At 37.5% G+C, this 25,711-nt stretch overlaps 1 protein-coding gene across 2 annotated transcripts; it reads right to left on the bottom strand.

Moving 5' to 3' along the window:
* Positions 1–8,355: 8,355 nt before the first annotated feature.
* Positions 8,356–25,703, bottom strand: LOC104518756 (MSL complex subunit 3). 2 transcript variants are annotated; one of them, XM_010163752.1, is made up of 10 exons: positions 25,679–25,703; positions 24,663–24,754; positions 23,728–23,850; positions 23,102–23,262; positions 20,998–21,156; positions 20,265–20,527; positions 19,786–19,895; positions 19,492–19,591; positions 18,952–19,036; positions 8,356–8,783 (listed from the first exon to the last, which is right to left on the bottom strand). In XM_010163752.1, the coding sequence occupies exons 2-10, from the start codon at positions 24,663–24,665 to the stop codon at positions 8,684–8,686; spliced, it is 1,104 nt and encodes a 367-aa protein (XP_010162054.1). In that variant the 5' UTR covers positions 24,666–24,754; positions 25,679–25,703; the 3' UTR covers positions 8,356–8,683. The 2 variants fall into 2 exon arrangements, with proteins under 2 accessions (XP_010162054.1, XP_010162047.1); XM_010163745.1 differs by lacking the exon at positions 24,663–24,754 and having other exon boundaries at positions 25,679–25,696.
* Positions 25,704–25,711: the final 8 nt, after the last annotated feature.

The raw sequence follows: 25,711 nt of genomic DNA, 5'->3' as shown, positions 1-25,711 counted from the left end.
ATGTTGCAGGAGAGACAGGCAAAACTATAGCATTGATCCTACCTACTCCGTGCTTTTTGTTTGTCTGCTTTCAACCACACACTGTGTACACATTAACCAGTTATTTGCCAGCTCTCTCCCTCCACAGTTAACACTTACTTTCCACATGTTCTGTGCTTTTCTTTTTTTCCCCAAACGTCTATCTTTCCTATTGCATCACGGGTTTCTGAACACTCTTGTAATAATTACTGGGTAGAATAACAGCCAACCTCTGCTGGGCTTGGAGCGAGAGTTATTCGTATTTACAAAAATCCCTTAAATAAAGGAGAGCAAAACCGCTAAGTAAAAGCTCTAGAATGCCCCAAATCAGTTTGAATTTATACAGATAGTATAGGGAGGGATCATCTCACCTAATTGTATGCATATGCATCTGTGTTGAGCTCTTGACTTTAGATTCTCTCTCTAAGCAGCAATGGTGGTGGTGTGGTTCAATAGCCTGCTTCAGGGCGAGATCAGTCACACCCTGCAAGTATTTCTTCTGTCCAAGGACTACAGAGGAAGTTCAGATGTGGATATCTCAGCTACCGTCCTCTATATTTGTTGGGTTGAATCCTACCCTCTCTGGTTGAGCAGCAATAGAAAAAAGTTTTGAGGGTTTTTTTGTTCTTCACCAGAAGAATCCAAAAGTTCATATCTGTAGTGGGGCTTTGATCCAGTCAGAAATCTCACAACCTGGGCCCAGTATTCCTCATATAAATTACTTCAGTATCTCCTACCAGGTTGGTAGCAAGGCTGTCCTCTCTTGTGGAAGCTACAAGGTGTGCAAAAAAGGAATCCAAGACTTGTATGGGGAAATCAAAACAAGCAAGTGGAAATATTATTCTCCAGTTCAAGGAGGAAGAAAATTCTTCCTTCCAGGTCTGTGGCTTTTGCTGCCCTTTCTCTGCAGTGAGACAGCATTGTTGAAGCTCTACAAGCAATGTAGAAGGTGGCCTCATGCCGTAAGGTCTGTAGAATGCATGCCAAAATCTCTCCGATTGGGTAGTTATCAGAGAATCATAGAATGGTTTCGTCCATAGAACGGACCTTAAAGATCATCTAGTTCCAATCCCCCTGCCATTAGCAGGGACACCTTCCACTAGACCAAGTTGCTCAAAGCCTCATCCAACCTGGCCTTGAACACTTCCAGGGAGGGGGCATCCACAACTTCTCTGGGCAACCTGTTCCAGTGTCTCATGACCCTCAGAGAAATAATTTATTCATGATATTGAATCCAAATTTACCCTCTTCCAGTTTAAAGGCATTACCTCTCATTCTATTACTTTATACCCTTGTAAAAAGTCCTTCCCCAGCCTTCCTGTAGACCCCTTCAGGTACTGGAAGGCTGCTAAAAGGTCTACCTGGAGACTTCTCCAGGCTGAACAGCCCAAACTCTCTCAGCCCATCCTCGTAGGAGAGGTGGTCCAGCCCTTGGATCATCCTCATGGCCCTCCTCCAGACTTGCTCCGGTAGGTCCATGTCCTCCTTATGTTGGGGGTCCCAGAACCAGACACAGCACTCCAGGTGGGGTCTCACCAGAGCAGAGTAGAGGTGCAGAATCACCTTCCTCAACCTGTTGGCCACACCTCTTGATGCAGCCCGGGATACAGTTGGCCTTCTGTGCTGCAAGCGCACATTGCCAGCTCAGTGATCAAACCTACATCTCCCCACTTCCTAATCCATATTTAAAGTAGTGTGTCAAAGGGACTCATCACCTCATTTCCAGTCTACTCCTTCTCCCAGCTACTCTTGCTGTAACATGGGTTGCACTGCCATTGTTAAGCCTCATGCATCCTCCAGTAGATGCAAGTGCAAAGATTGATGCTCAATCTGTACACCCCAAATGGCCTTGCAAACCTGACACCTGACACCTAAACGGGTGTTAAAAGCTCAGTTCAGCTTTTAAATATTTAAATAACTTCACTGCAAAAACTTAGGCAGCTACAGCCATACAGATTGCCATACTAGAACTGGAAAGAGAAAGGATTTGTGGATTGCTTCTCTTTGGCTTACACAAATCTGACCTCAGTCTAGGTTTTTCTTTAGACACCTACTCTCTTTGACAGAGCTGGGCCAAAGGCAACAGTGACAACTTGTTGTCTCTCCCCTGTCACAACCAGAGAGAGACAAATAATTCAAGTGGGTCTAAGAACATAAACTACATTATTAGGCTTGCAGCACATACAGTGTGGAAACAGTGGAGTTCTCATCTGGCTTCCTGTTTTTTTTCTGATGCATGATTTCATCAGCTTCATCATGCACAGGGTAATTCTGTTACTATGGTAAACAATTTATCTCTTTCACTTTATTAATAGTCATTCCAAACAAGTAAAAAAAATTGAATCTACAAATTTAGATTTATGCCTTTGGCAAAGGGGGACTGTTTTGTAGATGAGCAGATACAACCACCCTACCCAGAAAACCTTTCTGTCTGAGGCTTGTGTTATGTTCGCACAGATGTTCACAAATAAATTCAGTCTCTGATTATTTTCAGATTAATGGCATCCTGCTCTATTAGAGCATTGCCAAATCATCATTTTATTGCCAGTCTTTCAAAGTTTTGTGCTTTTTTTTCCCCCTAAAGCTCCAACTCTAAAAGACATGTGATTAGCCAAAAAATTCAGTTTTCCTTTCTAAAGTCTTGAACAAGCCTTGTCATAAGGTTGACTCACGTTACCCTAGGGGCTCAAAGAACAGGAGTTAATCTTCACATTTTCTTAATCACTCTCAAGACTTTTAAGGGTCTGACTCATGATTTCTAATGCCTACAGTTGGCAACACTGCATATACATTACATGTGTCATATCATCCATCTGCCAGTAAGCAAAATCCTTACTAAATGTCCAATTAGTTACTACTTAGACTAATAGCTTATTTTTTTAAAAAAGCACAAATCTCTGATGCCAAAGAAGTTGTATCACTGCAGTAGTCACTCACAGCAACAGAAAATAAATTCCTCATTAATCTGATTAAAAACCATTAGTAAAATCTACCTCCTACTCAGTCATGCATGCGAAACCTAAACAGAACTACTTTAGATTTCTTAACTCAGCAGCCTACTAAACAGAAGGTTGTAAAGCCATGAAAACTCTTACTAAATATCAACTATGGAAGCATTTGCTGTACTGCTGTCATGATGTTACAAGTGTAAGAGGCAACTTGTGAAGGTTTATGCCATCTGAGGAGTCTCTCGTGGCATATTTATCAATGCCCCCAGCTCACCAGCAGAACATCATAAGCACCTTCTGTGTAGGCTGAAGGCACTTGACAAAGACCTGCAGGTTACCTCCATGAGACGGACACCTTCAAGGGGTCAGCCATGTTGTATCAGATCTGTCATATGCTGTCTAAGAAGCTTCTGCAAAAAGAAGGACAGAATGTCTCTTTGCTCATAACATGGGATGGTAGCATTTCATATGTTTAAATTAAAATTGATGGCAAAATTTGATTTGATTACTTATGCTGACATTTAATTAATTTTACACTTTAGAGAAAGGCCCTCATTTACAATACTTGGCATCAAGTAACCAAGACAAATCAGAGCACCATATTTAAAATAGAAAACAGAAATATATATACAGTAGAACTAATTTCAGGCATATATAAATTATCTATCAACTTGACTAAGTATTCGTACCACTCAGTTCACCTGATTCTTTCATTTTGGCTCTACTTTCAAGCCTACAAATAAAATCCTAATTATATTTAACACATATTTTATTATTATATCCCAAAATGAAATCAGAAACATCTAAGCACTTAAGAAAACTATGTGCAACTTGTTTAGTCTGAGTCAGAACCATTCTCCTCCTCTCCATGAAGCTCATAAACATGTTCTTGTAATTTTCTAGACTACTAGAAGGAAAGAAGAAAGGCAGTAAAGTAAGAAATACTTGGGAGATATCTTTGTTTCAAGGACTTTAAAGATTAATAACTTCATAATTAGATTGGTAATTGTTAATAGCTTATAATTAAAGACTAGAAAAAGTTTAATAAATTGAACATCTACTCAACATTCACAGATATTAGAGGCACAACCAGTACACTAGTGCTGTGATGGAAATATCTGCTGTTCATTTTGCTGGAGACTAAATGCACTTATGTCTACATCTCTCACCATATAAACACATTTTGTTTCCTGGCATGGCACCGAAATATCCCCATAAACATGTTGTATGATTCAATGCTTTAATACCTGGGTTGCTTTCCCCAGAAGCAGATCCAGTATCTTGTATTGGCAAGTTAAAAAGTTGACTATATAAACACATCAAGGTTGTCCTGGTCACAGCCAAACAAGTTACAAAAGTAACATACCATCTAGAACCGTTGTTCCAGGGAACCTCATTACACTGAGATGTATTTACATAGAAAAATAAATAGGTAACTTTACTTGTTAATGCAATTAAATGCAATCACCTCATCTCACAAAGGAGATTCTACAGTACATAGGACAAAAATGTATTTCTTGATGCATCTGGCCCAACTATGCTTGTGTTGCAGCTATTTGTCATTTTCTCCTTGAATTTAGAGAGTAGAGTTTGTGCCCTCTGAAGTGCAAACTTGCTTTCCAGCTGTTAATAGGTCAAGAAGTTAAAAGCAATCAAACACGCACCAGGTCAGAAGATGTGGCTGTCTGTCCAAAAGCTGTCAGCATTGTGCTTTTGTAAAGCTAACTACCACAATAAAGGGTTGACTTGAGATTCGGGTAAGGATAACACACGTTGCTTCCTTCACTCCTGCCCCAAAAGCTTATTTCCACCCCAGTATACACACTGTCAGGAGATACGTTTAAGACTCCGTAGGGGAAAATATATGGTTTTCAAGAAATTAAGGATTTAATATATACACATATATTTTAACTCCAATAACAATCTCCCCAGTGTACTTCCCAAATGTGTTGATAGCACTTTTTATGATGCAAACATGAAAAGCAGTAACAGCTTTTTATTTCCAATCAGCTTTTATTTCCTCTTTGTAGACATTCCCCTCAGCACACTCCAGAGCAAGGGCATCCTGCACCGCTGTTTGACAAGTCCCCACTACACGTTTCCGGCATAACGGCTGACCACACGCGTGCTGTTAGCCCACACCACATGCCAAGCGAAACCCTAACTCATCTGCACAAGCTTGCTTTCAGAAGGGGACATGGAACATACTTTAAATTAGCACTTGGTCACACTTGCCTTGGTCAGCTCCACAGAAGAGGATACTACATGAAAGTCTGAGCTTTGAAACAGGAGCCTGAAATGGAGCTTGAAGAACAGAGCAACACAGTAGTGAAATGAAAGGCAATGCAGCAACTCTAGAGAGCACACATGAAAGAACAGTGTGATTTGGTTTTTTTAAGTATCATAGGCATAAAGTAAAGCTTAAAATTAGGAATAAAACTGAAGAATATTAAAGTTATGTTCTGTTAATATATTCTTCTTTACAACTTAAGTAAAGCACTTTACATACAGCCAGTTTCATACCTGTGTCACAGTGCCAACGAAGTCAGAGTAGGTACTGAAATTAGCAGTACTTGTGCAGACCAAGCACCTCAGGTACTTCCACAGGAGCACACTCCACGTGCTGCATCAGCTACATTACCTGCTTCTAATCCTAGGCTGCAATCGTGCTCCTCTGCTGTCTCCCAAGAATGGTCATCTTCCAGACCCCACACCACACCTGATGTTGCAGCAGCCTACTCTCGAAAGCAAGGACAAGGACTTGCCTTCAGCAGAGAGATTAACCAGTTTAAGTATACACTATAATTACACTGGTATAATTTCCTTAAATACACAAATGAAAACCCCTTAATCTGGAACGAGAGTACATGTCAGTTCTGCAAACAGCTATGTCAGTGTAAACTGTTACTGCCCATTAACCTGCTGCCTCAGCTCAGCTCCTCCTCTGCAGGAGACTGTCTCTTAAGTCTGCTGGCAGACTTGCTCATGTGAACGCTCCCTCGTCTGCTTCCATCAGGTTTTCACATTTCTTCAGCTAACCTAAGCCATTTTGACTGAATCAGGTTAGAAAACATTGATATGAGTAGCTCTACAAACAGCAACCAACGGATGATAAACAGCTAAGTGCAGAAACCTTTCATCAGCTCAGATGGATATGAACCCCATCAAAAATCTAATCAGTCAAGGCCATTCGAAGTTACAGATTCACACCAGCAGTACAACTACACTATTAAGCTCCCGTAGTCACATGAGCCCTTGAATATTCCATTCAAAGTGAATTTTGGAGGCCACGTTGATAAGTCTCTATACATTTTAAGACTAGTAAGAACTACCCTCTTGTGCAATCTGTTCAAGTTTGTGCAAGTCTCTTGCATTGCTTCAGCTTAAAAAAAAAAATTAGATGTAAGAATAGGAAAGCAGTAGAAGAGTGGCAGTAGGGAAGGGGGATGTCAAAGGTGTGCATTACTGTAATTGAACGGATGAACTTAAGCTTTTTAAATTCAAAGACAGTGCCTGGGGAAGTCATGTCAATTAAAAGTGTCAAGAAGCACAAAAAGGTGCTGCTTTTCAGAAAGGTTTTTGGCTGTTATGGGAGCAAGACAGTTTGCAATATTATATTCAATAGCAGCTTCAAGAATTTTACAAAAAAGTTTTTCACATACAGACTACACTGACTGCACCTTCAGAATTTCACCCCCTTATGTCTTTTGAGAATCATCACAATGTATTGGCAAGGCAATACCGACAGAATTAATAACCCCTGTATGCAGAAATTGACATTGCAACAGTTAAACACAGTCACACAATAAGGTTTAAACTCTGTTCATAACCTCCCTTGTACTCACAGGTACCAACAGTGGAACAAAACCAGATTTCCCATATTAATACACACTCTAACACTCCTGCAAGAGAAAGGATTAAAGATGGAGTTTCAGGCAGCATTCCAAGATTAATCTCTTGTTAGACAGTCATTAGTATTTTGTTGAATTCTCCTTTTAGAAAAACAGAGTCTAAGCATAGAAAGGAACATGTCTGTAAAGCGGATTTTGAAGTACTTGGATTCTGCTAGAGATTCAAAACTTCAGTAATTTGAGAAGCACTAAAGCTTACAAGTGGTTTTTTTGGTACAACAGAAATGGATTAAAAAAAAAAAGAGTAGCACTACTAAAAGGTAATGTTTAGAAATAATGATCATCAATTCTGCATGCATCCATGCCAAACATTAGTTTAACAACCATTAAATTGCTAAAACCAAGGTAATCTATCTTTTCAGTTTAAAAGCTTTAAGACACCAGTACACTCTGAAAAGTGAGTGACAACAAATGTCAACAGTAGATTTCAGATTTCCTTTGGCCTTAGACTAAGCATGCCATTTATATTTGAAAGATGATTGCTCCTAACTACTAGTTTCTGCAAATCTAGGAGGAAGTGTTAAGGTTTGTGTTACAGGTAAGTGTTCTACCACAAGTTTTCTGAATGACAGAGGATTACAGAGTGATTAATGAGCAGTCTACGAGCCTTGACTCCTATTTTCTCCCAGTGCTTTTAAAAAAATGGGTCTGTCTTGACATAGCAGAGGATTCTGAAGGTCAGAGTTCTAAGTCATGGAGGAGGTTTTGATGACAATCAACACAAAAATTGTATTCCAATAAATTTATAATCAATGCGTTGTCAGATTTCTAGGAACTCAGTTCTCTTTGAATTGCTATTTCCAGAGCTCAAGTGTTTAAAACTGTTTAAAGACACATTCTTCACGTGTGTAAAAGAAAAACCCAATGATACAGAAAAGGTTTCTCTCCTTATGTTGTCAATACTCCCACCTCTTGTAATATGCACACTTTGCAATCTCAAAAATACTAACCAACCACAAACAAAACATTTCAGACAGCCAAAATCACACATTTACACAGCAGCCACTGTGAACTTTATTAAGAAAAGTGTTTGCCAGTTAAAATGCCACCACTTTATTGACTTCTCCACTTACTTGTAGAAAATCAGTTCTTTCAAAATGGCTCTGGAAATCACTTATTCCCAGGCAAATGTTGAATCACTGGCAATGTATGCTCTCCTTGGAACTCTGGCAGCCTTACCACAAAAAGAGCTATATACACCTTTGCAAAGTGCAAAGTAAGCAACATATCTTTCATTCAAGCAACAACGTCATTCTTGAGGCAGATGTCATGCCAGCCAAACAGCAAAAACACCTTTATATTAAGCAATCTTTTCTATCATGACAGTTCCACAAAATGAAGTGCAATTTGTGAGGAAAAAAGTCCGTAAGATACCAGTTTACACATTCTCTTCATGTAACTGTGTAGTCAAGTCTTACTTCTCAGGCTGGAGAGGTTGAGCTACAATGAAACACAGCATGATGATCTACCTTCATTAAAATGTCCTGTTGCTAATGCATCTGCTTTTGCCTCCTTTGCTCCTTAATAGTCCTATGCAGTCCTATGCATTAGAAGTCAGAACAAGGCCTCTTCGTTCATCTGGAGTCAGAGTTACATTAAGTTCTCTAAGCAACTCACAATGTAGTCTATACACATCTCTGAAAAGAAGTTGTCCATTCCCAAGTAATCCAGCCATCACAGAAGATATTTCCTTATTTCTTTAACTACAGAAGTTTTAATTCCTTTTTCATCTTCATTTTGTAGCCATGTGGCAAAATAGCATTGTCATGGGCTACATATGGTAGGAAATAATCTTTATTAATAGCTTCAGTAGATTGCCCGAGGATTTTTAGTACTGTAGTAGGCTTCACATGCAGCTACATAAGCAGATTCTGGGAAGAAATCATCATGGTATTCTGCTAAAAACCTGAGAAGAAAGCACATAAAAAAAAGAACAGAACATGAAACATTTAAGAGAAAACCTATTTTGAAATTAATTTCTAAGCTCAGCAAAACCACATTCTGGAAATTAAGAGTTATTACACTTTGAAATTTGGCATGCAAAAAACTTGCCCTATTTTTACAAGTTTTACATAGTGAGAAGCAGCCTTCCCCTATCATTCTCAAATCTAAATAGCATTTAAAAAATTTGCTCAAGTTCAACTTACAAAGTCTGAAAGCTGAAACTACACTTGGAAAAGAATGAAAAGAACTATCATAGAAGAAAAAAAAATGAAGAAATCTTTCTGCAACTTCTGTCAGCCACCTGCTCAACGTACCCTCTTCACTTATGTCAAAACCAGGGTTTTCAGTTATCCCTATGTCAGCATCTTTTACAAGTGCCCAGTAATCATTAAGTGAAACACTACCTTCTAAGGTAAGTAAAGCTATGATTTGTTCTTTTATGAGCCTGTGCATTTAGGGTCTCCATCCGTCATGAGTATCTGATTTAAATATGGCTCTCAAAGACAAATACAAACATGGCAAAATGCTAACTACAGGTTCTCTGAGTTAAGAGTAGGAAGCAAAGGAAACAACGGGAAACAATGTCATTTGCAGAACCCGGTTTTGCTCAAAAACCACCGGCTAGGGAGATGACCTCACCACTGGAAGCTAAAAATATCAGTTTTACAAACGAATACACTGGACACAAAGTCCAAAGCAAAAAAAAAAAAGTACAGGTGAATGAAATTAAAACCATAGTGTTCCTCCAACCTCACTCTCAGCTACACTGTCTGAACTAGGCATGTCCTTTGATCTCAAGAAAGCCAAAGCATCAAAGAATACTGAAAAGATTCTTTATATAAGGCAATCTAAATTTAATCAGGAATATATTAATTGCTGAGAGCTCATACAGAAAGGTTACAGCACAGAAATGCAGGTAAATGAAAAAAGGTTGTTTTTTCTCCATACACAATCCTTTTACTTAAACACAGGCATCAAGCAAGTGCTAAGCTGGAGAAATAAATGGTTAGATCCTACTAATTCTAGGAAAAGTAGTGAGAAATACAAGATTTTAAGAAGAAAGCAATCTTTCAGTGTGTCACCTAGAAGGCACTTTGTCAACTTCTTCCTTACTTGCTTACTTCATAAGAGTTCTGTAATTAACAGTATAGAGGGACCTACCTAGGTTGGTTTCTGAGGTAAATGTTTCAGGTTTAACATTCACACTACACTAGTTTCTCACTGGGTCCAACAACGGCTTACAATTTTATTCAAAAGCACAAAGCAAAAAATGATCACATAATTAAGGTTGAGAGAGAAATTTTTAAAAATATTCTATGAAAACTATTTTGCTAAATAAAAAAACTATTTTAATATTACAGCATGTTACAGCTGCATTATACCAATTTCCTATTCACAGAAATAAAGGCTTTTAAATAAATTAAATACAAACATAAGGGAAATATTTTCCCCTGAAAGAACAAAATGCAGTGAACTCCTAAGCAATGAATCCAAATTGGTTAAGCTTCAGCAAAAGAATGGGCCAGAAAAAAATATTTTATTCTTTTCTTGAACCAAAAAAAAAAGGACAAATCTAGATTAAAGCCACCAACATCTGATTAATACACTGTCTGAACAACATGACTTAGTGATTTACTAGCCCTTGTCACTAAAACCATTCACCACCTACTTTACTAGGTTTACCAGGCCATAAATTGCTCTGATACTTTATAAAATGTTTTTTTTCATGAGACAGATACTCCTTAGAAAATAATCCAAAGAAACAAAAAAAGAATTCACACAATCAAACCCTTGGTTATCCCTCAAGGGTCAGTACTGGGACCAGTGCTGTTCAACATCTTTGTCAGTGACATGGACAGTGGGATTGAGTGCACCCTCGGCAAGTTTGCCGACAACACCAAGCTGTGTGGTGCGGTTGACATGCTGGAGGGAAGGGATGCCATCCAGAGGGACCTTGACAGGCTTGAGAGGTGGGCCTGTGCTAACCTCATGAAGTTCAACAAGGCCAAATGCAAGGTCCTGCACCTGGGTTGGGGCAACCCCAAATGTCAATACAGGCTGGGCGATGAGTGGATTGAGGCCAGCTCTGAAGAGAAGGACTTGGGAGTAGTGGTGGATGAGAAGCTCAATACGAGCAGACAATGTGCGCTTGCAGCCCAGAAGGCTGTATCCTGGGAGATATCCAGAAGTGTGGCCAGCAGGTCTAGGGAGGTGATTCTCCCCCTCTACTCTGCTCTCATGAGACCCCACTGTGTCCAGTTCTGGAGACCCGAACACAAGAAAGACATGGACCTGACAGAACGAGTCCAGAGGAGGCCACAAGGATGATCTGAGGGCTGGAGCACCTCTCCTATGAGGACAGACTGAAAGAGTTGGGGCTGTTCAGCCTGGAGAAGAGAAGGCTCCAGGGAGATCTTATAGTGGCCTTCCAGTACCTGAAGGGACTACAGGAAGGCTGGGGAGGGACTTTTCATAAGGGCAGGGAGTGACAGAACAAGGGGAAATGGCTTTAAACTGGAAGAGGGGAGGTTTAGATTAGATATGAGGAAGAAGTTCTTCACTGTGAGGGTGGTCAGACACTGGAACAGGTAGTCCAAAGAAGTTGTGGGTGCCCCCTCCCTGGAAGTGTTTAAGGCCAGGTTGGATGAGGCTTTGAGCAACCTGGTCTAGTGGAAGGTGTCCCTGCTGATGGCAGGGGGATTGGAACTGGATGATCTTTAACTCCAACCCAAACTGATCTACGATTTAATGAAGATTAAGATGAGCTACAAATGGAATTTAATTAATAAGTCTTCATTAACACACATTAATTACTTCAAGAGATAAACAGTGAGTACAAACTACAGGGGCCAAAGAAAATCTTAAGTATCATTGGCTAACATTCTGTAAAACACAGTACCAAGTGCTAGGTCATATGATGCAGTATGTTTTAAAAGAACATCAATAAAATAATCTGTAGAAGACATTGGGTAGCTGGCAGTTCCCAGAATTTTAAGGGCAAGTAATTGGAAACAGGTTCATTTTCTCTTACAAGTTTCCTGACTTTTGTTTAAGATCATCTGTCATAAATGCCAATTTGGTGCAAGATGGTAAAGCAGAGAAATTTTAGCAGAGATGTTTATGGTACAACTACAACAACAACCAAAAAACAAAGCTGAGAAAATGCATGAAGTAAAATGTAGAACACTTTTCTTAATGTAACAGTTGTGAAAAGCAAAATACCTCAGAGCTAGCAGATACAAACTATTTTCTGCAGAGAAGTGGGAGAAAACAAGGAAAAGGACACAAGGTCAGCTTGTGTATCTGTATAGAAAGAGCAGTGGCACTCCTCAAGCTGCTTTCTAGTCAAACTACATCGCAGTTCAGAAAGCTGGCAAAGAAATACCAGGAGCCTCACAAGACTCTCAGCTACTGGATATCTCACTAATGCTTTGCTCTCGGAAAAGCTGAAATAGCACAATGATCAATTTCACTGGCACCTGCAAGTCATGAGCCAAGATTTAAAAACAGAGGGAGCTGTACTTAGCAAGCAGAGCCAATGTGCATTTTATACATCAGAAGGTACATTGCTGTATAGCTATTCAGAAATTGTTTAATTATTTAACTTACAAATCTGATAAAATCAGTCCCCTGTTGCATTTTTTCCTTTTTGTATTTTTTTTACTGAGACCATAAACATGCACCTACACAGTGAAACTGCTTATGAGCAACTGAGTTTTGAGATGCACAGTCCACAAAAATATCCTGACGTAAGACTGCAAACTTTTTTCTCATCATAAGTATCCATAAAGAGAATAGTTATGCTTTACACTCCTCAGAGGTAAGAGGACACAAAGCAGCTATTTACCTCTCTACCACAGGTCTCTAGAAGAGCAAGAATTCAGAAGGGACTAGAGGGAATGGAGACAAGGCAACCTAGCTTGAAGAATTCCTATGTTCTCATCTTCAGGTGTAGCAGCCCCTAAACAAGTTTACCTCAATTGACTCCAAGAAAGAGCCTCACAAATATACCACCATCTGGCTAGAGAGTTACAGGCAGATCTACCAGAAAGAGCCATAGAACTATCATTATCCACACTAAAAGGCCACTTGACATATGTATGTCAGGAATATTCCACAGAGTCACTGAATTAATATGAGCTTTAAGAGCATCATCTGGTAGTGAAAACATCTTTGTCTTGACAGCATCAACACAATGTATTACCTGAACAGTCTCTGCATGAAAAAAACACTCTTCTAAATGTCATTTAGCATCATATGAGTAAAATCAGGGATGGTATGAAAAGTGTGAAAATTATGAAGAAATAAAAACATTAATAATCTTAATAATAACAATTTCAGTCATAAAGGTGTAAGAATACAAAGCTAAAAGGAAATGTTTCCAGGAAGGTGACACCTTGCACACTGTGCTACTGCTCTGAGTTCTAGAAGGTAAACAGATGCTTTAATGAGATCAGTGGCCTGGGCCAGATGCTGTTTTAAAGGCAACTGTAATGATCTACCTAAAGGAATTTGTTTGAAAAGCATGATGGGTCCTAACTGAGTCATCTCATCAAAAGAAGTGTCATTTGCAGATAAAGAAGCTATCTCCTCTCCAAGACTACTACTCAAATGCGGGATTTGAAAACTAAAAGGCTTAGTGTCACACAAAAGCATATGCCACCACTTGCTCCCCACCCCCTCCAACTGATGAGGATGTCTCCATCTGGAAGGCTGTTCAGGGAAAAAGCTCACCATCACAAAGTTCATCATAACCCCAATGAAGTCAACAGAACAAGTGAAACGAAGTTTCAGATGTTTGTTCTCATCTCAATGTCTCAAGAACCACACCAAAGGAACCACCAGGCTTGTTTTGTTGACCGGACTCTTGCCACTCATCCACATACAGAAACTGAGATCACCTTTCCTGGCCTTTAAAGGGCAAGTGCAGAGAACTCTGAAGGTGCCAAGCTGCCAACATAACATTTCAGGTAATCAGGCCTGAGTGAGTGAAAACTGAAAGTGGTAACATCCAGTAGACCCTTTGGGAAAACAGACCTACAAGAGCTCAATACAGGAATCCCCAGCTGGCCTTGTGGATGAAAACTCACTTTTGCCAAGGCCAGTACAGATCCCAGAATCAGTTCATAGAGCTGCCTTCTAAAAAAGCTACCATAACACTTAAAATATTTTGGGCAACCTCTCACTTTAGATACATGATCCAAACCTCTGCTATTATGATTAGGAATATGCTCCTCAATCAAGTACCCAGGCACCTGATGATTTGGTAAGCACAAAGAGAAGCAATCCACACGGCGCAGTCTCAGTATTTTTGGCAAAGCAATCAAGCCTTAGTCAAGAACAATAAGCACAGAGGAGCAGATTCTGCCAACCAACCAGACAACAAAAGCCTACTGAAAATAAGAATCTGTACAACACCAAGTACTCTTTGACTAAGAAGCTTTCTACCTAAAGGTGCCAAAAGTTTGAAAGGACCCAAAATGGTGGTTACCTTTCTACACATTCAATGAATATAGCGAAGTCCATATATAACAGTAATAATACCCTAAAATAAGGCATATACATTCACTATGCAAGCAAAATTCCTTCATTTCCAAGTGTTTCAAAACTGTAAAAAAAAAAAAAAAAAGAGTTCCTTTACCTTTTTGTGCCTTTAAACCCACACCTGTCCACTGACACTCAGAACCTTGATTTCTCACGTTTAGGTTTCAATTCCATAAAGTTTTGTGGTATGTCATAATTGCTATGCTGTCAAATAACCAGTTAATCCCCAAATTGAGAGGCAAGTAGAAAAGCCCTAATCAATACAAGAAACAGCAGCAGAACTGCATTCTTTGTGATCTTTCAAAGAGTGATTTTTAATCAGTGGCCATCCTGCAACTTCACTAAGTCACAATGAGCAGGACCACCATCACAAGCAACTTCACCTAAAGATGTTTTCCATTCACCATGTGCCATGCTTCAATTTTTTTTCATTCTCAGAAAGCCACTAATAACCTCTCATTAACTGCACATTAGCACAGACTAGTGGTCATAATTCACCAATGCAATTACATATAATACAATTACTACACTCCAAAAGTGTTATGCTATTAAAACCAGATATCTATTTCTTAAGGTTACTTCAAACAACTTGTCATCTTTCTAAATACACATTTTATTATCACAGCCCCTCTAACTTGGTCATATTCTGATCTGGCTTCCTCCTCATAAAATACTCAACAGTATTAAAATGCTTCTCTACCCATGGAGCAGAGTGGCACAATAGATACAACCTGCTTGTAAAACATCAGGCAAAGAATGAGATCTAAAATGAAAAAGACAACTTACAGGATATACTGAGTTTGAAATATCAGTGGGTTTTTAACAAAACCAAAGCTTCTGACCATTAATCATTTAGTGTTCCACAATCTGAAATACTACATATTGACCTCATCTGGAAAAATGTATTAGAAATTTCAGAAGCATTATTTTAGAAGTATTTCACCACTTATTCTTCCCTAGTTCATGAAAGTCAAAATACCTATGGCTTTCTGAAGTGCTGTACCATTTTGGTTTGCTTTTTTTTCCTAATATACAAATTACATTTATTGCTATTACCTTAGTAAAGATGGATCTTGCTATTCCAAAACCAGACATGTCATATTCTCTTAATTTTTAAGTATCTCTTATTGGACAAGAGTCCTGAGAAGTGATCCCTCTGATACCAAAACAGTTTTCCAAGTCAAAGCTGTGTTCAAAGCAATGGAAACGGCAAAACAAAGAGTGGCACTTTCTTGCCTATCATTTCTCATCACTTCATCAGGGTCTGGAGGCGTGCTACGCACCTCACAATGCACAGAAGTCATAAAATACAGAACATGACACCACTTTATTAAAAATACGGCTGAAATAATGGAATTGGTTAAAAGGCAATCACAAACTATTAACAGGCATGAAGATTTAATCAGAGGTCCTTTGCTAGTAAAATTACCAGTTAGTAGGCACCAGTTACTCTGTTACCTTCCACTGCTTGCTCCTGAAGACTAAAATAAAACTGTAAATGAAGTTCAGTGAAACCAACTAGCGAGTTTGTCAATGCAGTCCATTTCAGACTGTTATACTTCTGAAAGTATTATGAATTATTTCACAGCTAAATAATTTGAAGTGAAGACTAAGAGCTTTCCACTTAATTTGAGAAACTGATTTTCTTTACTTCTGCAAATTCTGTAACGGAGAAATTAAATTTCCTGATCTCCATGAAGAAATGTTCATTGTGCACACCTGTAGAAAGCTGCACTAAACGCAAAGGGTGTAGCTTCTAGTTAATATAAAACTCAAAGATGTATTTCATAGATTCCTTAAAAATATGTTGTCTGGAAAACTGAGATCAATCTTGTCTAGCAGCAATCTGAGGGGCATGACTGGAAAATATTACCCATGTAGCACCTCAAAGTGAATTTAATGCATGTATCAAGTACTGGGTAAACTCAATAAAACAAGCTTCTAGACTAAGTGTTATATTAAATAAGTCTCAGTTTCTCAGCCCACAAGATTATTAATACAAATGTTAAATGAAACTGTAAACTTTAGCCATAAAATCATAACACAAAATTAAATAAGTATCTATGCCAGAACTAAATCAGTTGTGTACCATATTAAAGTTTTATTTAAAAATACATAAACTACTTATGCTTGGACTACTCTACGTAGAATCCAAAAAAGACTCAGAAACAGTTTTATTAATGTGAACAGACAGCTTCGGTGCCTTGTCTGCTATTAGAAAAACAAAGAAGAGTACTTCAGCTTGTCACTCCAGAGCAATTCACTAAAAGAAATTAAGCAGTCTTAAGTAAACTTGCTGCTGTCATCTAATAGTGGCATTTGCAGACTATGTAGGACAGTTCTTACCTTTTGAAAGGGAAGCCAGAGACAGAACAGAACTGATGGAAAATATTTTTAATAAACATTCATTAATCCTTTCCATCCCAAAAAGGAAAGACAGAATGTGAAAACTGAAGAACTAGTACAGGATGTCACCTCAGCCTCAGGTTTTCTCTCGTGATGAGCAACAGATAATGCAGAAGTATTTCTGTGATAAAAATCAAGTCTGAACAAGCTTCTAGAAAATGTTACTGTTTGACTACTTTCAATGATATATGGAATAAAGAAAGAAATACTCAAATGAAAGACATCCTAAAACCCCATGAATACATGCTGGAAAAAACCTAACAATTTGCACTGGTTTCTATATTACCTACTTGAGTAGCAGCATAGCTAGTAAAAGGAAACTAGTCTAAGAAGAATATTTATGACAAAGTTACCTACGATCAAACTGCATTAACTGTAACTTGGAAGCTTTTTCAGGAAGGCTCTTAATTTGATCAGTACCGACAAAACCACAGAAATAATTATTTCAGCATAAAAAAGGAACCTTGAGAACAGCATCAGGAAAACATACATGACACTGGCTTAGAAAGCACTTGAAAAAAAATACACAGCCCTTGAATATTTTGTTGTACGAGATGTACTACTAGGTGTAGTCTGGTCTTGAGGGCTGAATGACCCCTAGTACAGGAGCACACTTCTGGTTAAGTGTTTTCCAAAAGGAATACAGCTTGTGTACTCAGAGCACTCTGCAGCACAACACAAAGCACGGTAAGTGGGAACTTCAGAGAGATTTGCTTCAAAAGCACAGTTCAGTCCAACCTCAAAATGTTGATGTGGAAACATCTTCTGGGCTTGTTTTTTTAAATTATTTTTTTCTATTTATGGATGACTACGCTTTTCAACAAGACGGTGAGATGGAAAAGTAAGACACACATGGATACTACCACTAGAACTTTTCAGTTTAATCATGCCCCTACTTGTACAGGGAATGGGGGACGTTTCCTCCTTCCCTCTATTCCATTCCACAACAGCTCATCCATAGAATGGGTATGAAGATGCTAAAGAGATCACACAGAAGAATCTAAACAGGCAGAGGTCTGATAAAAATTGATTTGATCCACAGCGAGTTAAGCATCCTAAACAATATTCACTCAGAGGAAAAATAGCTTTCCAACAATAAGCACTAATGCTGTCCTGTTAAACTTACAGATATTTTGAATACTAATAAGGATCTAACAAACTAGAGATCTAAAAAGGAATCACTAAAACTTAAAAGTTAAATGCTTCAAGAAAAAATTTTTTTATTGTAGAAACTTTGACATTTAGGACACCTTTTATTTCCAATAAACAAAGTAAAAGCATTTTAAAGCTTTAATCTCCCTGATCTCTAACAGGACTTTTGATATGCTACTGACACATTATTTATCTTTTCAGTACGTGGCTACTTAAAGAGCGTTTGACCAAAATTAAGTTAGGATTTCCACATTTGTTCCAAATGTTTACCATCTACAACACTTTCTCCTGTTAAGTTTTACTTGTCAAATTTATTTTTCACTGTATTAATGCTGCACAACACAGTGCCACACTAGATATCTAACTACTACTACAATATCATGCAGAGACATTAACTAGAGTAAATGACAAACTTGATCATGGTGCAAGTATGACCATACTGACTCCAGCCATGGAGCTGGCATGGTCAGAAAGAGTTTGGGTTCCTCTACAAGCCACGGCACTGCATAACAGAGAAACCTTTCTGTCTGAAGTTCAATTAGGACAGACTTTTCTTTAAAAACAAAAAAACCCCAAAAACACAAAAAACCCCTACCATAATGAAAAACATGTTCTAAACCACGAGTTTCTCTTCCTGCCAATATCAATGCAGCATTAAAATTCTCAGACTATGCTCTCAAAAATAACAATGGAGAGTTTGTATTTCTTTACAAAACATGCTTCTTAACCAAGTCAGATTTGTCATTCTATACATACTATCAAATTAACTTTTATGTTTCAGCTCTCCAGCACTGTGTTTATTAAGACTTTAAGTAGGGAGTTCAGGTTCCCTTTAATTTGAATTACAAAATCAAAAATCTTATATTAATCTTTATTCCATTTTTTAATTATTAAATTCTTATATTAATTTTATCATATTCTTCAGTTACAGAAAATGAACATCTTATTTTGAAAACCTCTTGCCATCCCAGAATGCTTAGATCTATGTAACGATGCAAACACTGCTACAGTGCACTGTGTCACATTACCTCAGAAACATTTCAAAGTGTTTTACTAAAGCCTTCAGGTTTTTCTCAGGAAAGCACATCTTCCCCAGTATCTCTGGTAGCTTCACTGTAAGTAAGAGAAACAATGTTTACACCTGTTCTTTTAAAAGCAACTTCTAATTACTTTTATCCACTATATAGAAAAGAAAAACATAAAAATTTCTTCTCCTTGCAGCCTCCACTTTTCCTTGCAAGTTACTCAGTGATCTTTCAAAACCTTACTTAAAAGAAACATGCTGAGAAAGTAAATGCTGCTCAGTTTAATGATGTTTGACAGTGTATTGGAAGTAATGCTTGTTTACTTTTGTTAAATGAAGGCTTACAAAGACAGCAAAATAAGCAAGTTTATGAACAGTCTAAGAGTTTCACCTGATTAAAATGTATACTTCTCCACAAATAAAACTAAATGTGATAAAGTAAACAGAAAATCACATAGATACAGTCATAGAAAAAAAAAAAAAAAAAACAAACAAAACCAAACAAAGCAATTTTGATTCAGCACAGATCTTTGCATCAGTTTACCAAACATCCGTAGCAAATGTTGAGATCCATAGATATATGAGGGAGGTGGAGGTTGATCACTTGGTGGATAATTTTCTGGCATCAATTTCCAGGACAAAACCTAAACATAAGACATGAAAATGCTGGTTATGAAATCTTTATAGCACCATAAACAATTTAGTTTGTGCAGAACTAAAAAAAATAAATCAAAGATTAAATAAATAATACAGACAAAACCTTTTCTTACACAGTCCTACTCTGAGGTCAACGAAACCTTTAATCACTGAATCTAGGACAGTAACAAAAATCTGTTACCTCATTCAATTCATTGTTTCTTCTGCCTTCAAAGCCAGTAAAAACCGCACTCCCCTCTTTGCTAGGAGTCAAAGTTATAGGTGAGGATGATCCACTATGGACAGGGGTTTCTTCAAAAGGGAAGAAAAAACAAAAGAAATAAGTGAATTTTATTACCTGTTTATTGGAACTATACACCATTAAACATAGCTAAGGGCTGCTGCTAAAATGTTTAAAGTCTTAAATACTGGAATTCTATAAATGCTATCTTAGAGTAGGCTCACAGAAAAGAAGCTCCTTGAATTCTGTTGAGAAATAGAGTACCAAAGTACTGAGGATATTGCTTTGTATTTTTCCCTTTGGTATAAGCTTCAGAGATAAATAATTGATACAAAGAGTAATGAATTCCTACTTCAATCATTCAGTTCACAGTCCACATGACATTAAAAAAGAAGACTTAAAATCTTGTTTCAAGCAGTAATTTAAAAAGCAAACCCTACTTTTTTCCAGGTGTAAGAAGAGCTTCAGCATAGAAGCTGGGGTGTCAAGATGTCGTCGTTTAGGCTGCGGGGAAGCACTGCTTTCTGATAACCTGTCGCAGTTAGAGGTGTGGCGTGTAGAGCGTCGCAGTGACTGCAGGATTTCGGGTTCAGCTTTTCGTCTTTTTGGTGTGGCTGGCTCCCCTGTTGTAGGCTGGCTGTCGGTTGACTGAGGTGTTGGTGGATTCAACAGAGGAGGACTTGGGGAAAGCTCCTCCTGATTTCTAGGAAATAAAGGCAGCTTTACAGAAGTGAAAAGATCAGGGCTCTTCCCCCAAAAGAGATCCTTCTAGTTTTACAGATATTGTTAAACACTTACTCAAATTAACAGTCTCCTCTCAGTAACTATCAAGGAGGCCTTCTTTTAAATACTATTTTCTGGAAGTATATTTATTTTCAAATTTAAGAGTTAATGAAGACAAATTTACATTTCAATGTTTTTTGTTTGTTTTTTTTTTTCCCTCCACAAAGTTGCAGCACAATTCTACACTAGTCAGTAAAAACTCCTTTTGAGGTTAACCAGGCAGAAATTCAGAACCTGAATTCAGGCAACAATTCACAGTAAAGCTCAAAATTTTATTAAGACAATTTTAAAGTCAAAGTCTGTCAGGAATCATCCTATTCTGAACACATAACCACATTCTATTGCACTTTCCACACGAGAAGCCATATTACACTCGTATACCCAACCTACCTGTTAGTATTTGTTGAGTTTTCTTTGATGGGAAGAAAGAATTTTGATGAAGTCACTTTCTTAAATTGAGCTTGTTCATATGGATAGAGTAAAATTAATGGAAGTGTGAAGTCAAAGGTTATTCTCAGCCCATCCACCATCTCTTTACATAGCTCAACACTACCAAAAAAAAAAAAATATGAATTTCAAAGTAGCATGTCAAAATTTTTCAGTGCAGTTGTAGAAAATTTCCTTTTAATACAGATCATTAATGTCTTAACTATGATATGCTGACTTCATCGCTAAGTAATGATGAGTATTAAAAGCATACTTAAAGAGACAGTGATTGCTGTTGGATAACTTCAGACAAACACAAATTTTAAGTCTGCTTAATAAAGTCAAACAAAATCATACAATTATTCTGTTATATTACTATTTACTGGATTAATAATCTACTTTACTGTAAATAAAGTTAGTTTTTCATGTAAGCATTATATAGTTTTTCTAAGTTTATTAGGCTAAAAAAAGAGGTACTTGCCAGAAATAGTACTTAATAGATTAAATCTCTGTCTAAAAAGCATATGCAGAATTTGCTCTATAGCTGCTAAGACACATTTAAGGTTCTGCTTAGGAGATATCCAGTGAGCCAATAAAACAAGATACATTTGCATTGGAGATCAGTTTCCAAAGGCCTGCTCCTGGTAACCAAAGCTTTACATTTAGAGACTACTAGAAATTTCAGTTTTGAGCTTGTGTAAAGGACAAAGGTGGCGAGTAGATGCACTGTTACAAGCAGAACCAAGAACACTGAGTCCAACCCACCTCCAACACCTTTCAGCGCTAGAGAAGTATTCATCTCTCACATCTCAAGTGCATATACGTGTATCGTAACAGTAATTTCATTCTGCCACAGTGACCATGTTAAAAATTCCGTACCTCCTATTAACATTCCACACCACCTGCTAAAACTAATGCACTTTTTTTTAAAAAAAGACACAATACATAAGTTGGGCGAGGAGACCATCATGTGCAGAAATGTTACCACATCCAAGAAGGTCAATTACCTTCTGTGTTAGAGCAGTAAGGGCAATACAATAAGGTTGTCAGCTGGATCTCTCCTGCTTAATGGATCACTGAAATTATACACATTTTCCTTATCAAAGCACCTTCTTTATTGAGTCACTTCAACATACGCCTTTAAAAATCATAATGTGCATACAGCCTTCTGTTCATCTTTCTGATGTCTCATCTAACTTCTTGTTTGGGAGATCATATTACAAAGAAGGAAAGTATCATTAATTTGCTAAATAATGAATGACATCAGTATAAACCAAGACATTCACATAGAACAAAGTATTGCAAGCAATAACGTAACTGCAATGTTGAAATAGAACATGGTAACAGAAGTCAAGATTTCTCTTCAATAAAATACAAGATTTCACCCCAGTGTAGTTAGAGAAAGGAGCAATCTCAAACATTGACAATCTTTAACCTAGGAGGAAAAAAAAAAAAAACAAAGAGAAAAACCCCACACTGCAAACATGCAGGGCTAGCACACTGTATTTGTAGCATGGTAGAAGAATATACTGCTGAGAAAACAGCAACTAAGATGAAATTAATTTTAACAAACACGATTGGCATTACTACACATATTGTTTCCCTTCATATTGACACTAGGATTTCAGAAGATATGTCAATTAAAAAAAAAAGTCACCTGCACTTGGAGTTCTCTACAAGTGTTTGTATAAAATTCTCATCCTTTATAAAATTTGAACCTGTTCAGCTTTATCTAAGCAGGGAATCCTTATACCAGATACTCTCTCAGCGCTCAAAAAATCCTTCATGTAGACAACAGCAGCGCGTTCTTCCAAAATGGGTCACAATATTCACACGAACTTACGCGATAAAAGGAGAAATTGATGCTTTTGCATAATGACTTTTCAGATTATAGGGACTTTCTCACTGATAACAACTTGTCAGTGATACTGCACTATACATATCTGTCAAACACTTTAAGCCCCATAAACAGACATCTATCACAGTAAAAGCTGTGTAAGAGTGGAACAACCTTGAAACAGAACACAGAATGCAAGGTGACAATAGCACTGGACTAAAGATTACTTACTTCTTCTCTGGTGGCACATAATGAAGATTCATATTAGCATGTGGAGTCATCTGATGGTGCCGAGATCTTTCATTGGCTGAAAAAGCAGCATTAATAGCAAAATGTTTCACATATGACTCCAGGATGGTTATTATATTTGTCTGACAAGGAAGCTTCACTAGCTGAAAAAGAAACAACAAATTAATGTCTTACTAATTGTTTTTGTAAGTATACCAAGCTAAACAGGAGCTCGTAATATATGGACTAGTTTAATAAGTCTCTATTGCATGAAGTTATTTAAGGAGTGATTAATCTGAACCCTTAAACAGCATTTTTTATCAATCTTTTACAAACATCTGGAGAAACAAAAATATGGTCAGGTTATCAACCTTACTACATTTCCAGCTTTAAAAAACAATCTGCACTCTAAAACACAATTGGGTATTGAAACGTTACATTCTTAAATATGACAACTCACTGTTTTAGCTATAGAGAAGTCTGCTCCCTACACTCCTTATTCTTTCTTATACTAAGCTCACCTTTACAATAAACTTCAAAAAAACCCAAGAGTTGTTATATGCAAGAACTACTTTTGACACCCTCCTCACCCCGCTGTGCACGTTAATTTCATATCTTTAATTTCATACCCGCTTTCTTCTATTAATATAGTAACAGTCTTCCTCAAGTTTCTTTTTCAAGACTTTAGGAATTTCTATGTTTATTGCTCTTTCTTCCATGTCTCTTTTTGTGTGAGTGTCTTGTTCTTCTTTCTACAACAGACCAGTGCAAGAAACATTGTTTTGGTTGTGCTTATGAAAATTAGAGAAAAAGAACTTCAGTAGTCAGGATACAATATCAATCAAGTTTTGTCATACAAAAATATAATATATAAAGTATAGTAAACATTTAAGTGGAGAGTAGCCTTACTGTAAGCAACTTAACTATACTGCTTTGAAGTCACCTGCAAATTTATTTTTAGAACTTCTTCTTAATTTAGCATTTGCTTAAGCATTTAACAGAAAAGAATTAACAGAAATTTGTTAGCTTTTGCTGCTTCAGATCACCCACACAGTAACAGTTAGATTCCACAGCCCTTCAGAACAACTGCTTACGCTCTATTATCTTTTCAATAAAGTAGAGAAAATAAATGTTTTTTTCCCTGAACTCAATCTTCTACATTTTAATTTAAGATCAGAGCTGACGTGCCTGTTTCATAGTAAAATACAAAAGCCAGAAAGATCCTGCTGCTATTAGGATTTGACCAAACTGCATAGACCAATAAAATTCTACAGCACCCACAAATCTGGATAATCTAGTTTGCTACGTTTTCTCCACATAAGCCTTATGTGTAGAAAGAGAGGAAAAGAAACAAGTGTGTATTTTTAGATTAATATAATTCTACAATAATATGACATCACCTATACTTTTCAAAAACTCAACCACAGTAAGCACCAGGAGTAAGAAAATTATGCTCTTAATTTCAGCTAACTAACCAGCTATGGCCTACATTTCATCTACTTCAGTTTTTACACTTTCAAATACAGATGTTCAAATTCCATTGTTAAGGAGCTCATGAATATACCATTTCTGTCCTTTCTTCTATGTCACTTTCTTCACTTTTTATTTCTTCATCTGTTCCTTCATCACTGTCATCAGTAGAAGAACTACTTATAGCTGTGTAAAAGAGATATCACATATTTATCTCACATCAATACACTGCAGAGGTTAAGACCGAACAATTTCAGGCCTCAATGCAAAAAAATAAAAAACCCACCCCAAACCAAACCAGCCCCCCCCCACAAACCACAACTAGCTTGTTGTATTTAACGAGGATTAATAATTTCAATTGAATTAAACAACTATTATTTACAACACACTATAAACTTTTAAATATGCAAGTAAAGAACTTTACAAGAAGTATTCTTGCCTCTCTAATTGAAAAACACTTGCTTTTAAAAGCTCCTTATATTTCTGAACACTCACAAATCTTTTCAATTTTTATTGGACTTCAGTTCTGAAAAGGGGGATTAACATATTAATCATTCAATCAGAAGGTCTGGATCTGTGCAGCAACCGTTGCCAGAACATCAGTTAAGTGCCAGCCAGTGTTCCTGCTGGTTTTCAAGCTACAAAGAAAAATGCTATGAAATTAAAGAGCTGGCTTGAGAATGAAATCAGCCACTCAGCTGACAAGAAACAGACCTTTGCACCAGGTAGACTGGGGAAAAAGGAAACCTTATTGCCCCCTAAAATATGGAGAAACACTAGTAGGGAAAAGTGCCTTGTTTCCTAACACCAAACAAAGAAGAATTAGGGTTTCTTGCACCTAGTAATACTGCACTAAACAAAGCAGCATTAAGCTCTGAAATCACTAAGAACAGTTAAGTGGAAGCCTCTGGAACACAAAAAGACGGGAGATCTCTTAATAGCTGCTTAGCACGAAACACAGCACTCACTCTTCATACGACTGCCTCCGCATATCTCAAATAGGACTGTGATACTCTGTCATCCTAATAGCAAGTCAGGGCATGCACTGTACCCCTAGCTCAAAAAGTTAAAGCCATCACGTCAGCTATCAAAGAATGAAAACAAGCTCACAGTTTTCGCTACTCTCATCATTTTCTTCAGCAG

The sequence above is a fragment of the Antrostomus carolinensis genome, unplaced genomic scaffold (genome assembly GCF_000700745.2).
Source record: "Antrostomus carolinensis isolate BGI_N321 unplaced genomic scaffold, ASM70074v2 scaffold8540, whole genome shotgun sequence".
Lineage (NCBI taxonomy): Eukaryota > Metazoa > Chordata > Aves > Caprimulgiformes > Caprimulgidae > Antrostomus > Antrostomus carolinensis.
This window is presented reverse-complemented; position numbering and strand designations above follow the sequence as displayed.